At 34.1% G+C, this 14,824-nt stretch overlaps 1 protein-coding gene across 3 annotated transcripts in view; it reads left to right on the plus strand.

The window, feature by feature from the left end:
• LOC141549101 (lipoxygenase homology domain-containing protein 1-like) overlaps nucleotides 1-14,824 on the plus strand; it is a 598,160-nt gene that overhangs the window by 64,412 nt on the left and 518,924 nt on the right. For all 3 annotated transcript variants that reach the window (XM_074278423.1, XM_074278432.1, XM_074278441.1), the window contains exon 2: nucleotides 4,061-4,121. In XM_074278423.1, the coding sequence (XP_074134524.1) occupies nucleotides 4,061-4,121 (61 nt within the window). The remainder of the gene's footprint in view (nucleotides 1-4,060; nucleotides 4,122-14,824) is intronic.

Raw genomic sequence — 14,824 nt, forward strand, 5'->3', positions numbered from 1 at the left:
CAAATATGGATATTTGCCAAGATACTTCCTTAAATTCCTCTTCCCTATATATAATGCATCAGCCAAAATTGACTACTTCCATTTCTCTGAAAATTTTTATCCTTTTATGATTTTGCTTTTGATTATGCTGTTCCCTCCCCTTGGAATCTTATTTTCTATTTTCTCTGTTTCAAGGTTCATTTCAAATGTCAGATCCTCCTAGAATCACAAAACTCGAAAAGGCCCTCAATAGCCAACCAATATAACTCAAGCCTGAGAAAGACTTTCTTCTACACTATTTATGATTACATGTTGATCCAATTTTTACTATTAGACTTCCAATGTTTTAGAAAAACTTGTAAAGTCTCACATGAATTGAAGCAGAGCAAAGTAAGAAGAACCAGGAGAACAATTTACACAGTAACAACAATATTTTTCTTAACAATAATAAATGTAAAATAATCAGTAATAAAAAAAAGATAACTGTGAAAAACTTAATCACTCTGATCAGTACAATAACTTGCTAGGATGCCAAACAACTTATAATGAAAAATATTATTCACCTCCAGATAGAGAACTGATGGACTCAATTGAAAAAAAAAGGCTAATTTAGAAGTACATTTTGCATGATATATGTATAATGGGCATCATATATTTTGCTTTCTCAATGGTTAGGGAGGAGATGATTTGTAATTGAAATTAAATAAATGAATATAAATTAAAAGAAAAAAAAAACAAAGACCACTGCCAGTGATGGGGAGTTCTTTCCTAAAGCAGTCCATTACATCAAACCCAAACCAATCTCTTTGCAGCTTCCATTCATTACTTATGGTCCTGTCACCTGGGGACAAGTAGTAACATGCTTTCACATGCTTGAAGATATCTATCATGTCATCCATCTTCTCTTCTCCCTCCCCTTCTTGTCTTATTCATGCTAAACACCCCCAACTCTTGCAACTAGACCTCCAGCATGACCTGGAGACCCTTCACCATATTGGTTGTCTGGTTGCCTTCCTCAGGATACTCCCCAGCTTATCAATGTCCTTCCTAAAATGTGGCGCCCAGAACAGAAGACAATACCTCAGATATGATCTGGCCAGGGCAGAGTACAGAGGGACTATGAACTTCTTATTCCTGAAATCTATGCTTCTATGAATCATTTTCTAATTGACCAAGACGGAAGTCTTCTCTTCCTGTTCTGAACTCCCATGTCGTTATTTGTACCACTCTATGGTTCTTGAACATAATAGAAGACCTTTTGCTTATATTTCTTATCTTTCCTTCTAGATTGTAAAGCTTCTTGAAGTTTAGGGACCAGGCCCTTATTTATCTTTGGGTTCCTTATAGCTCCTAACATAATGGGACATATTAAGTTCTTAATAATATTTGTTGAATAGATAATTGAATAAATACATATTTCTAACTACGTACTTGATTTTAGATGCCAGCTCTTAAAAACTTATTTTTGAATGTGAAGTATACTAGGAAGAACCATCCCCTTCATTTTATTTTAACTATTTTAACAATTTTAACAATTTTATTTAATTGTTAATATTATTACCTCTCCCTTTTCCTCTGGATATTTTTGTTTTTCTCTTTCCTTTTTTCCTACTCAAGTTGATGTTGGCTATCACATTTTTCTTTTCAAAAATTTCCAAACAAATGCTGGGAGGGATTAGCTTGATAATAGCTTACAGAGGTCAGTGAAATAGTACATTAACTAAATGCTTCAAAAAATCTTATCAGTAGCAGCATATTTTTTTTTTTAAGTATATTTTGGGAACACTTTTCTTGGACAGGATATAAACAGATTTGGAACAGTTAGAACGTTTAATCTAGACCCAGGTTTAAAATGTGTTAATTTCTTTTGCAATTTGGTAGTAGTTCTAGTTTTATGCTTTAGGGAATACTTAAAATTCCTTTAAAATATTAAATTCAGTAAGCATTTATTAAGCATCTAACAGTTGCAAGGTATTGTATTGGTAGATCCTTCTGGAGTCTTGAATTTAATGATGTGTGAATATAGTTATTATCTATTAATAGCTTAAAACTGTACTAAGACTTGTAGAACAAGTGGAACACTATATATCACTTAGTAAGTGAAAAGCTAGGTGCTAGATTTGATATGGTACAAATGAGGCAGGTCTTTTCCCCAAGGAGCTTTTGACGGCGGTGCTCAGAGAGAGGTGTAAACAAAACCACAGAAGGTTTAGGAAGAATGTGAAATATTTTCAGTTGAGGAGTCCTCATAAAGGATAATCAATGGTGGGTAAGACAGATGGAGAAGAATGGGGAGGGCTGCTCAGGTAGAACAAATGATTTGAGCAAAGGCAAAGAGGGAAGAAACTTTGAGGACTATCCACAGAACTGTTTGTTTATAAATACTGCTTTTCTCCTCTCTCCCCCTTCCCTCTTTCTCTCCTTCCCTCTCCTCCGTCTCTCTTTTCCTTCCTCCCTAGTTCTCTCTCCCTCCCTCCCTCCCTCCCTCCCTCCCTCCCTCCTGTCCTTCTCTAATTTTTATTGCTTCCATCCTTTTTCTTTCTTTTCTTGTAGTGCTGAGGAAAAAAAAAAAGGTAGGGCTAGAGTGTGGCTAGACTTTATTGCAAACTTAAGGAGCTCTGACTTTATGCAATAGTTTTCACAGTTATGAGGAGAAGACCTGAAGCTATGATTTCATTGGATTTCCCTGGATAGGGAAAGTTTACCACTGAAAATTTGCATTTCTCTGCAATTTATAGTCTTAGAGAGCTGACTAGTGTATTTAAAAGATTAAAAGACTTGTTCAGATCTACAGAGAGGCGACTGAACCTATATCTTCTTTATTTTAAGGTCAGCTCTATGTCTACCACAGAAGGGCTCTCAGAAGTCAATTAGTCCAATCCCATATTTAAAATATGGGGCAGACTTTAAAGTACTTGCTCAAGATCATCTAGATTGTAATTGTTGGAGGTAGGATTTGAACCTAAAACTTCTGACTCCAGATTGAATATTTTTGCCATTGTATCACGAATGTTGGGCCATTGAAATTTAGAGGCAATTGGAATGACATCTATTTTTTTTATCATTATCACTGATGACTATGGCAGCACCATTCCAAATGGACTGGAAAAAAAACAACAAAAAAGCAAAAAAAGAAACTTGAGGGATTTGTTGTCTTAAATTTGTGAAATTGATTGGGTGCTTTGAAAAGAACGATTATATAATTTAGGACAACTGGATGGTTAGAGTTAGGAAGACTCATTGAACTGAGTTAAAATCTGGCCTCAGACACTTACTAGCTGTGTGATCCTAGGCAAGTAACTTAACTGTTTGCCTCAGTTTCCTCATCTGTAAAATATGCTAGAAAAGGAAATGGACTAATAACTTCAGTATCTCTGTCAAGAAAACCACAAATGGGGTCATGAATAGTCTAACATGGCTGAAATGTCTGAATAACAATAAATTATATAAATTTAGTTGGCAATATGGGAGCTACAAAGCAATTTAAATGCTTATCAATTGGTACGCAGCTGGGTACTTAAAACTTCTTTTCAGTAGAATGGAACTACTCCAGCAAAAGGCATTCATTTCTAATGTGTAGTCTGATTATTAGAAAGAGTTTATTTTTTGCTCTTTTCAGAGAATATGAATAGAAAAAATTCACTTTTCTTTTTATTTCTTAAAAGTTCCATATGAAAGAAGTCATTTGTAAATTGAAGAATTTATAGCATTCATTGAAGATGCAGAGGATGCTTCAGGATCTCCAGTACCTGCTTGAGATGTGTGAATTTATGGTTCTTATGATGGTTGGGAGGAGTTAAAAGATTATGGAAGTTAGAGTGATAAGGTGGTAAGGTAATCTAGTCACTTTATATTTAAGGAAACTGAAGTCCAGAGAGAAAATGATTTTTCCTAGGTATGTTATGCTTTCATAGTTATGTTAATCATAGTTATGATTCAAAGTTTGATTCTTTGATGATTCAAAATCTGTTCTGAATCAAAATCTAGTAGTTCTTCCTCTATACTAAAATATAGAGTAAACTGGGAAGATTTACTAACCCTAATCAACTTTATTCTTTTGTTTCCTGCTTTGTTCATGCAGGCTTTACTCCTTGACTTCTTTGAAATCAATATCTGATTATCGATCAAAGCCTGGAGATATGGTAAGTATATTTTGCTGACGCAGATATTCATCATTATGTTGCAAATCTTAAACCCTGGTATTTTGTAATAGCCTATAGTAGACAATGTTTTTTTTTTTTAATTGAAATATATATTATGATTAATGGAATTCCAGTTAGATATGTTCATCAAATAAGATTAGCAAAATTAGAAATTCTACTTTTTCATAGCTAAATTGAATAACCAATAAGTCATTTACATGATGAAATGAAATGGCAAGTTTATAGGATGTATGATTTTAGCCACTTCACTAAAAACAAACAAAAAAACAAAGAGAAACCAAATCTTTAAAAATCCTCATCTTACAAAGTAAATTAAGCAGAAAAGAAAGTGTAAATATTTGTAACACATTCAGATAAAAATATCTCCCTTATTTTTAAGTAGATGATTATGGTATAGTTTTTAGAATAAATAATAGTAAAGAACTGTACTTTATCTGTGGTGTGAAGCAGCATGGGTTGTCAGAACTCTTGAATTCACATCCTGGATCTCAAGCAAGTTGTTTAATCTGACTGAATTTTAATTTAACAGTCTGGAAAGTGAAGGTGCAGAATTAATCAAGGTATTCAATTTGGGGCCTCATGAATATGTTTTAAAGTCTATATTTCCTTTTTTAAATTCAATTTTTTAAAGGAGTGGAAATGGAAAAAAAAATTTTCTACTCACTTCTATCCCATTAGGGGAAAGAAAAAGAAAAACAATGGTCATTGCATTGTTTAGAATTTTTATGACTTTCAGAAATATTTATTTTTGGAGTGTTGTTAGTATTATATAAATTGTTCCTCTGGTTCTGTTAATTTCATTTCCCATCATTTCATAGAAGTGTTAAAAATTGTTAGGTTTTATAATACTGGTTATAAGATTTTTCCTTTGGTTCTATTCACTTCACACTGTATCAATTCATTAAATTCTTTCCATATTTCTTTGAAATCCTTTCCCTCATTTCTTACAGCACAATAATATTCCATTACTTTGACATGTGGTAATTTCTTTAGGCATTCCAAAAATGATGAGCATTGTCTTAGTTTCCAATTTTTTTTTTCCTGTACCAGAAACTGCTAGTAGATAGAATATTGGACTAGGAGTTTGGAAAACCTGAGATGAAATATAATTTCAGATATTTATTAACTCTATTATTGTAATCAAGTTATTTAACCTTTTTTGGCCACAGTTTCCTCAATCATAAAATGAAGATAGTAATAGCACCTATAAGGGTTGTTATAAGGATCAAATGAGATGGCATTTAAAAAAATACTTAACACAGTTCCTTATTCCTGATAAGTGCTTGATAAATGTTTATATTTCCTTCCTTTTACTATACTAGATTTTTACATATAGGACCTTTTTTTTTGGTCTTTTTGGGATATAGACCTAATAGTAGTATAGCTGGGTCAAAATGTATATTTTCTATGCATTTCAATATAATGGTTTTTCCTTTGTAATCTTACATATATTATTTTATACATTTAAAAAACATTATTTAAAGCAGTGCATAGGCTTCAGCAGAGTGCCAAAGGGGTCTGAAAAACAGATTATTATCTAATGATAATAATCTGAGTGTTAATCTCTAGACAGAGTGACTCACCTATAGGCTTATTCTATTTATATCCATCTTGAAAATAGACCCAATAAATATTAATCCATCTCCTAGTATGTATAGAACACTTGCTGGGAGCTAAGGGAATGATAGAGATGAAATACAATCTATTTGAGCTCATAAAGTAGGTGGATATGCATTTTTAGAATCATGGACCTTTAAGAGCTAGGAGAGACCTTGGAACTCAATTAGTCTAATTTGCATATTTTTTAAATGAGAAAATTGAGGGCCAAGGAGCTAGGAAGTAACAGATTTGGGATTTTTTGACTCCAAATCCAGCATTATTTCAACACTTACATATTTGCCTGGAGATAGAAAAAAAAATTGCAAATCACTTTGGAGGAAAAGATGATTAGTCAAAATAAACTGGGAAACAAGTTCTGCCTCGATTCTCCTGATAAAAACCCATGATAACAAATGCCAACAGCGTGAAAATCTTGTTGTTGCTCAGTATTTTTAAGTCATGTTTGACTCAGGGATTCCATTTGGGGTTTTCTTGGCAAAAATACTGGAGTGGCTTTCTATTTTTTTTTTTTTTCTCTAGCTCATTTTACAGATGAGGAAACTTGAGACAAATAGGGTTAAGTGACTTGCCCAGCTAGTAAATATTTGAGACCAGATTTGAACTCAGGAAAATGAATCTTCCTGACTCCAGGCCTGACATTCTAATCATTATACAACCTAGCTGCCCACCATGACATTTAGTGAGTTTCACTAAAATGTTTCTAAGCCATGTTTGATGATCCATGTATTTCAAAAAGTTCCTTATGCAACAAAATTTTCTTAAATTATTTTGTAGTGGAAAGATGATTGAATTGAAAGTCAGAAGGTTTATATTTTAATCAGTGTAAAAAAGGGGCAGATGTAGACTAAAATGATTTATTGGATTCAGAATCCATTGAATGATCAGACTGCTAGTCAAATTCCTCTTTGTATATCAAACTATCAGAGTTAATGAAGTATTCCTTAAATAAATAGAAAAAAGGCTTTGTGGTGAAGACTAAGAAAAATATTGTACTAAAGTGGCAGTAGCAAATTCTGATGTATATTCAGATTTTGGAGTGAGTAAAAAAAAAAAAAGACCACTGAATATTTGGAGCTAAAGAACAAATCCAAAGCCCTTTCTAAAGAATGGGATGTTGGACCCTTTTAGGAAAGAAGCAAACATTCAATAAATACCTAGTATGTGCCAGGTGCTGGGCTAAATACAAATATCTCATTTGATCCTCCCCAAACCCTGAGGTATAAGTGCTATTATTATTCCCATTTTATAGTTGAAAAAATTAAAACACATAGAAGTTGATGACTTGATTTGAATAGATTTGAGAATCCCCAAGCATAGAGATGATAATTAAACCCATAGAGGCTCATGAGCTCACTAACTAAAATACTATAAAGGGACAAGTGTGGTACACTTGGACTTATTTGGTATAAGATGAAATTTCAGAAAAGGAGACTGGAGATCAGTTAAGTTGGAAAGAAAACTAAGGGAGACTGATTTTTAAAAAACTGACTGATGTGTAGCATGTTGCAAAGTCATGTTGCTGTATTTCATTTCCATTTGGAAATTTTTATAGTTGTGGAACATTATAATTTCTTGATATGTCAATAGATTTATCAGACTTCATGAAAGGATAAGACTTCCACTGGAAGTCCCTGGAAATAAAGTCTCTCCAACTTTTTTGAGGGGATATTTTATAGTATGATGGAAATATTTAGATCTTACAACCTTACTTGACTATTCTGATAATAATTTTTATAAAATTTTGAATTAAAAAATGATTTTCATGACTAAAACCACATTATTTTCCTAATCTTTAATTTATCAGATTTTGTATTTATTTATTGTGGGTGTTTTTTCTTCATAGAAACAGCTAGCAACTGTTCCCTGCCTCCTTGATCACCTCCCCCCTCCCCACTATTTTTTAACATCAAGAAGTCTAGGTTCTCATTGTAGAGAATCAAATTCTTCATTTGCCATTTTTTACTGAGAATTTACTTGGACAGCAGTGGTTTGTCAGTTCTTGGTATTGACTTTTATTTTTGAGTACACTTGCCTTTTATTTTGGTGTGATTAATCTTGTTTTGTTATGGGCTTGAATGATCCTTTAAATGCTTGACTTCCCTTCGCCATCTGCTGCTGCAGTATCTCTAACAGTCATTGAAGTATGCTCTTCAAGACTGACAACTTTTGTTTGTTTCCTTGGAGTAATAACTTCTTTAAAATGATAGAAATTAAAGCATATTAAAAGACATCAGTGAAAATAATGTATTACATAAAATCCAGCATGCTGCTCATAGAGAACTGTAGGTGAGGAAGTTAGGGTGACACAGTGGATATAATGCTGGGCCTGGAGTCAGGCAGATGTGAGCTCAAATTTGGCTTCAGATGCTAACTGGGTGAACTTAGGCAAGCCACTTAACATTTTTCTACCTTAATTTCCTTAACTATGAAAATGAAAATCCAATAGAACTTTCCTCACAGGCTTATTGTGAGAATCAAACGAGACTATTTATGAAGTGCTTTATATAGTGTCCGGCACATAGCAGGTGCTATAAAAATTATTTCTTCCCCCCTCCCCTCCATCCAGTCTACTTTTATCTTACCAAGTTTAGTTGTTCTGAAACATTTTAGTGTCAGTAGAATATTACACACATGACTATTACTGACACAAATGAAATCACATCATAGCTATCACTTGTCCTAAGTAATTAATAAAAAACTGTGTGCATGTATATATACATACATATGTATATAAATATACATACATATATTTTGAAAAATATGTCTCTAAACATTGCACATAGCAACAACAAGATTATGGAAGGATCAATTGTGATAGACTTGGTTCTTTTCAACAATGAGGTAATTCAGTTCCATTTCAATAGACTTGTGATGGAGAAAAGCACATGCATCCGGAAAGTGAACCTGAGGACTGAATGTGGGTCACAATATAGTATTTTCACCTTTTTTTTGTTGTTGTTATTTGCTTACTTTTTTCTTTTCCATTTTTCCCCTTTTTGATCTGATTTTTCTTGTGCAGCATGATAGATGTGGAAATGTTTAGAAGAATTGTACATGTTTAATCTAATCTGGATTACTTGCTGTTTAGGAGAGGAGGGTGAAGGAAAGGAAGGGAGAAAAATTTGGAATACAGTTTTTGCAAGGGAGAATGTTGAAAACTATCTTTGCAAGTATTTTGAAACTAAAAAAGCTATTATTAAAAAAGAGTCTTTATATGTTTGTCTCGTTCTCTATTCTTTCTGTTTCTCTATTTCTCCTTCAAAAAATATTGAGTTTGGAATAGATGAAGTGTAAGATCTCACCTAGTTCTAAATTCTACCTTTCCCTGAATAGTCTCCTGGGTTTTATTGTGTCAGGAGGGTTCTGCCTCCTTTTAGTATCTTGCTATTTGATTTTCATGAGCATCTGTGTTTTTCAGGTATCATTATAAAATGTGGGCAGAAGCTAAGTAGAATCAGATAGGTAAAAGGTTGGCACTGGGAAAGGTAGACAGAAATCCAGGCTGGAGAGAGGCTCAAGTTTTCAGACCCAAATTGCAAGGTACCAGAAACAGTATTAACCACTTCTTTTTGCTGAGTTCAGTGTGGATTGGTGGAGGTGCAGTGATAATAAAAAGTGAGGATCATTTTATATTGGACTAAGTTTTGTGATGTGCTCCATATATATAATGTCATTTGGTGCTCACAACCACCTGATGGAGTGCAAAGTATTATATAACAAGTTAGTCAACAAACATTTATTAATCATTTACTAAATGCTAAGCAGTGGGGATGCAAAGAAAGAAAACACTATTTTTGCTCTCAGCTTACAATGCATATAAATAACTATACATAATGAAAATGAAAGGTAACCTCAGAGGGAAAATGTGTAGAGGGGAATGGAGGTCTGGGAAAGACCTCTGGCAGAAGATGGGGTTTGAGCTACATTTTGAAAGAAGCTGGGGCATCTTAGTGGGGCAGTGGATAGAGTGAGTGTCAGACCTGAAGTCTGGAGGACCTGAGGTCATATGTAATCTCAGACACTTAGTAGCTATGTGACCTTGGGCAGGTCACTTAACCCTGTTTACCTCAGTTTCCTCATCTGTAAAATGAGCTGAAGAAAGAAGTGATAAATAATAGTTTGTCAAGAAAACTCTGCATAGGGTCACAAAGAGTCAGACATGACTGAAAACAATTGGACACCATTGTAGAGATGCTTAGAGGCAGGAAGGCTCACATTTTAGGAAGGGGATGAAAAGGTAGGGTGGGGAGGCAGAGGATTGAGAGGAACAGCTTGAAGGTCAGTGTCATTGAGTTTTACAGGGGAGTACAGAGTAAGAAAACTGGGAAGGTAGGAAAGGGCCCAGTGGTACAACAGATCTTTAAATGCCAGAGGATTTTGTGTTTTATCATGGAGATAAAATGGAGCCTTTGACATTTATTTTAGAAAGAATGACATGATTACTGTTGTACTTTAGGGAAATCACTTTGGCAGCTGAGAAGATGGAATCAGTGGGGAGAGACTTGAGGAGGGAGACTCGAAAGAAGTTTCTTGTAGTTTAAGCATGAGATGATGAGTTCTTGAATTAGGGCAAGGGCTATGTCAGTGGAGAGAAAGGGATATATGTGGCATCTGTAAAGGTAAAAATGACAAGATTTGACAACCAATTAGATTTGTGGAATGACTGTGGGTAAGGGTTTAAGGATGATTATTGGTTAAGGATGATGCTGACATTGGGGACCTATATTATTGGGAAGATGATTGTATTATTGACAATAATTGTGAAGTTAGAAGAAAGGACGTTTTGGGAGAAAGAAAGTATTTTGGACATGTTCAGTTTAAGATGTGTATCAGATAACTCAAGGTGTCTAGAAAGGTGATTAGTAATATAAGACTTAGCTCAAAAGAAAAACTAGGGCTGGATACACAGATCTGGGAATAATTTGGATAGAATAATAATTGAATCTACAATAGCTAATGAGATCACCACTTGAAACAGTTTAAAGAGAGAAGAGAAGAAAGTTTAGGATAGAATATTGGTGGGCAACCCTGGTCAACAGGCATGTTCTACATGAAAATACAGCAAAATAGACTGACCAGGGCTCAGACAGGTAGGAGGAGAACCAGGTGAGAATAATGTCACAGAAGTCTAGAGAGGACAGAGTACCAAAGAGAAGAGGGTGATTGACAGCGTCAGAAGTCAAGATGGATAAGGATTGAGAAAAGGCAACTTTTTTTTCCTATTTTACAGATGGTGAAATTGTGGTTGTGAGACTTTAGTAACTTGTTTTGATTCCCCTCAGTTCTTGACTCCAAATCTAGTAAAAATAAAAATTGACTTAGTCCAAGTCATTAAGTGATCTAGAATTCAGGGAGTCTGGATAGAGGCCACTCAGTTTGCCATTGTCTGTGTTCAGGGGCAAAGTGAAAATGTCGGTCTATTATGCCAATTTTTGATGAAAACAGAGTGTCAGTGAGTCCACAGCACAGGAACCAGTAAAAAACCCAAGAGGTCTGTACAAATAGGGAGACAAATCAGGCCTGCTATCTATTAGGCAGAATCATGAGGGAACAGAGAGGATAGTTTTAAGTAGGGAGGCCAAGCTTTAATGTCCCGGACTTCAGCCCACTTCTATATGGACAGGTGCCCAGAAAGTTCCTGATGCAGGTCAGATTTCAGGGTCCTAGGATTCAGCATGGGCAAGAAAGAAGAAATATAGAACTTATTCCACATGGACAGCACAACAGAGTTTCTGCCCTATTTCTGTCCTAAGCTCATACAATCTGCTTGGTAAGGGATGTCTGCCTATGGTGACCCTCATATTCTTGTGCACTGCTGAGTAGCCAAACTGTTTTTAAAGTGAGGGCTGTTATGGAATCAAAAACAAGTCAATGCAGGTAGAGGGTCAGGAATCCAGAAGGACAGTAAAGGTAGAGAAAATGGCATCAGAAACAGAACCAACCAAGAAAGATACTCTATAAATATGGCTTTTCTCCATATACTAACATTTACTTATTGTCACCAGAAATGTCTATCTGAAGTTAAGTGGTTAACTACTGATAGAGGTTGAAAAAACAACTTTTATTAATACTGTTAATTTTAATTGATGGTTTGTTACAAAATATGCATCTGAGGCAAAATTGTACAGTTATGACTTATTTTCTTTTGTGAATTGAAGGATAATAAGTCAGAAAAAACCATGGATACAGATTGATTTTTTTAAAAGTAGCAGAATAGGCAGAAGTTGGCAAAATGTATGAGTTAAAGGATTGGGCTGTCACTGGGATTCTGTTCTTGGTACCCTTGAGTTGCCTTGCAAAACAGAGATGAGGAGTTTGCTCAAGTCCTGATTAGGAAAAGCATCTTCAAATCAGATTAGGCTGCTGGTAATCATTAGAGGGAATAGTTGCCATCTGTGGGGATACTGAAATCCTGCAACATCTTCCAATCCCACTATGATGAAACAAGGCAGTGCAATTGGACTGTTTTTTCAGAAGCAAACTCTTATCTGTCTTGGTGTTTCATTTTGTGCAGTATTAAATAACCAAACCATTTACTTTGATAACCATTTGTATTAGAACTACAATGATGTATAGCATTAAACAGTATGAATACTAAGGGGAAAAGATGCTTAGGTATTATGTTTTCTTTTTGTAATGAATATTCTGAACAAACATTATCTCAGGATTTATTACATGGAAGAAGTGCCAACCATCTTGTCTTTAAGCAGCATAATGGAAATTATTTTTTAACATAAGGAAATGAGAATTTCGGGTTGTCAGGTTTTAGCAGTGGGTGAGAAATGCTTGTATATTAGAGACATTCTTTCCTATGAATATGACACAATCACAGAAAAATTATACAAAAGAAATTCTAATTAGAAAGATACTTGAACTACTAACCCTGCAACTCAGCAGATTTGGTTTTGATCACCATCCAACCAAAATGAGCGCTGACTGGTGATTAGCATCATCTCAGATTAAGTTAATTGGCTTGAGTTAATCCCTAGGCAGACACTCATTTGGAATAAACTTGAAAGTGTTTCTTTCATTGCACAAAACGAACTAGTTACATGACCAATGAAATATATGTACGTTAACAAACAACTTGAAAATCTTAAAAAAACCAACCAACCAACCCAACCAAAAATTCAACAAATTTTAAAACAAGATTTCAATTACTGGTGAGTATAGAAATACCTTTCATTTTTCTGAAGTAAGTTGTTTTTTTTTTTAAGCTAGTTTCATGGAGTTTTTTTTTTTTTTTTTCAGTTTCAACTTTACTATTGCTATATCTTTGTATTGAATATAAAACTATTATCATGCTATGAAATGGTAAATAAATTGAATGCAGTATACCAGCAATGTTAATGTGGTATCATTGAGAATATAAAGAATAATATAAATATTCTAGTAATCTTTATATTTTAGAAAAAAATTAGATAAATTGAGTTTGCTCAAATGAAGTTGAATGGAAATAAGGCATTTAGCATATTATTACACGTGAAATAGTCTTTCAATTTCTTTTCTATTAAATGTTTGGAGTATAATTAGCTAGACCTTATCTTCTTTTCAGTTTTAAATTTCCTATATATATATATGTTGCTTTAATTTATTACTCCCTAATAAAAATAATGAAATTTTATATCTTAAACAGTCTGCCATTTGCCTAATCATATGAATTACAAGGAGATAAAAAATCTGGCAGAGATAGATATTTAGCTTTTTGAAAGATGTTTTGTGGAGTCAAAACTTCCATTTTAATGACCATAGTAAATAAATGGCTTTTTGAAAAAATGTTCTCTGTGTATTGGAGAAGATTACTGTTTTAGTGGTATTGAGAATTGCTGGCAAAAACAAAACAAAACGAAACAAAACAAAATCTTTTTATCAATGTAGAACGATTTATAGTCTTAAGTCATTTCATCTGGGAGAACTAACCAATATACAGCTTGTATGATTCACTTATGTTTTGAACAAAGGTAAGGGGGGGAGAGGAAGAGAACAAGCATTTATTAGCACTTACTATGTGGCAGGCACAGTGCTAAGAGCTTTATAAATATTATCTCATTTGAACAAAGGCATTTTTAGTCCACTCTTTAGCCATTATATCATCATTTGCCTTTGTGTAGGTGAATCAGTAAACATTTATTAAATGTCTACTATATGGGCTAATAGTGTTGGTGATATAAAAAAGAGGCAAAAGTCAGTACCTGCCTCCAAAGATCCTTCAATCTAATGAAGAGACAAAGCAAGCTAAATGAAGAAAAAATAGGAAATAATTGAGGGAAGGCACTGGAAATGAGAACAAGTGGAGAAGGCTTCCAGTAAAGATGGGATTTTAGTTGGGATTTAAAGAAAGTCAGAGAGAGAGGAGAGCGAGCATCCCAGACATGGGGGATAACCAAAGAAAATGCCTGGATTTAAGTAATGGAGTATTTCCTGTGAGATGGAGTATCATGGAACTACCAGAAGACCAGTGTTACTGGACCAAAGAGTATGTGTTTCAGAATAAGGTATAATTCTACCAGAAAGGTTGGAGGAGGCTAGATTATCTTTCAGTGTCAAAAAAACTTTTTATATTTGAACCCAGAGACAATAGGGATCCACTAGAGTTTATTAAGAAATGGAATGATACCATCTAACTTTAGGAAAATCATTTTAATGGCTGAATGGAAGATGGATTAGAATGGGGAAAGACTTGGGGAAGGCTGATTCACTAGTAGGCTATTGCAATAATTTAGTGTAAGGTGATAAGAAACTGTACAAGAGTCTTGGCAGTGTTAGAGGAGAGAAGGGGACATATTTAAGAGATGTTACAAAGGTAAAATCTACAAGTCTTGGCAACAACTTGTTTATAAGGAGTCAGAGATAGTAAGAAAGGTAGGATGATTCCTAGGTTGTGAACCTGATAAACTGAGAGGATGGTGTTGCCCTCTATAATAGAAGAGAAAATATGGGAATGGAGATGGTTTAGGGGGAAATAAACACTTATCCATGTATGTATATATATTCACAATATATATAGATATATGCATATATCTATATATATGCAATAAAATTAAACTATGCAAAAGTGAGTA

The sequence above is a fragment of the Sminthopsis crassicaudata genome, chromosome 1, assembly GCF_048593235.1.
Source record: "Sminthopsis crassicaudata isolate SCR6 chromosome 1, ASM4859323v1, whole genome shotgun sequence".
In the NCBI taxonomy this organism is placed as follows: domain Eukaryota; kingdom Metazoa; phylum Chordata; class Mammalia; order Dasyuromorphia; family Dasyuridae; genus Sminthopsis; species Sminthopsis crassicaudata.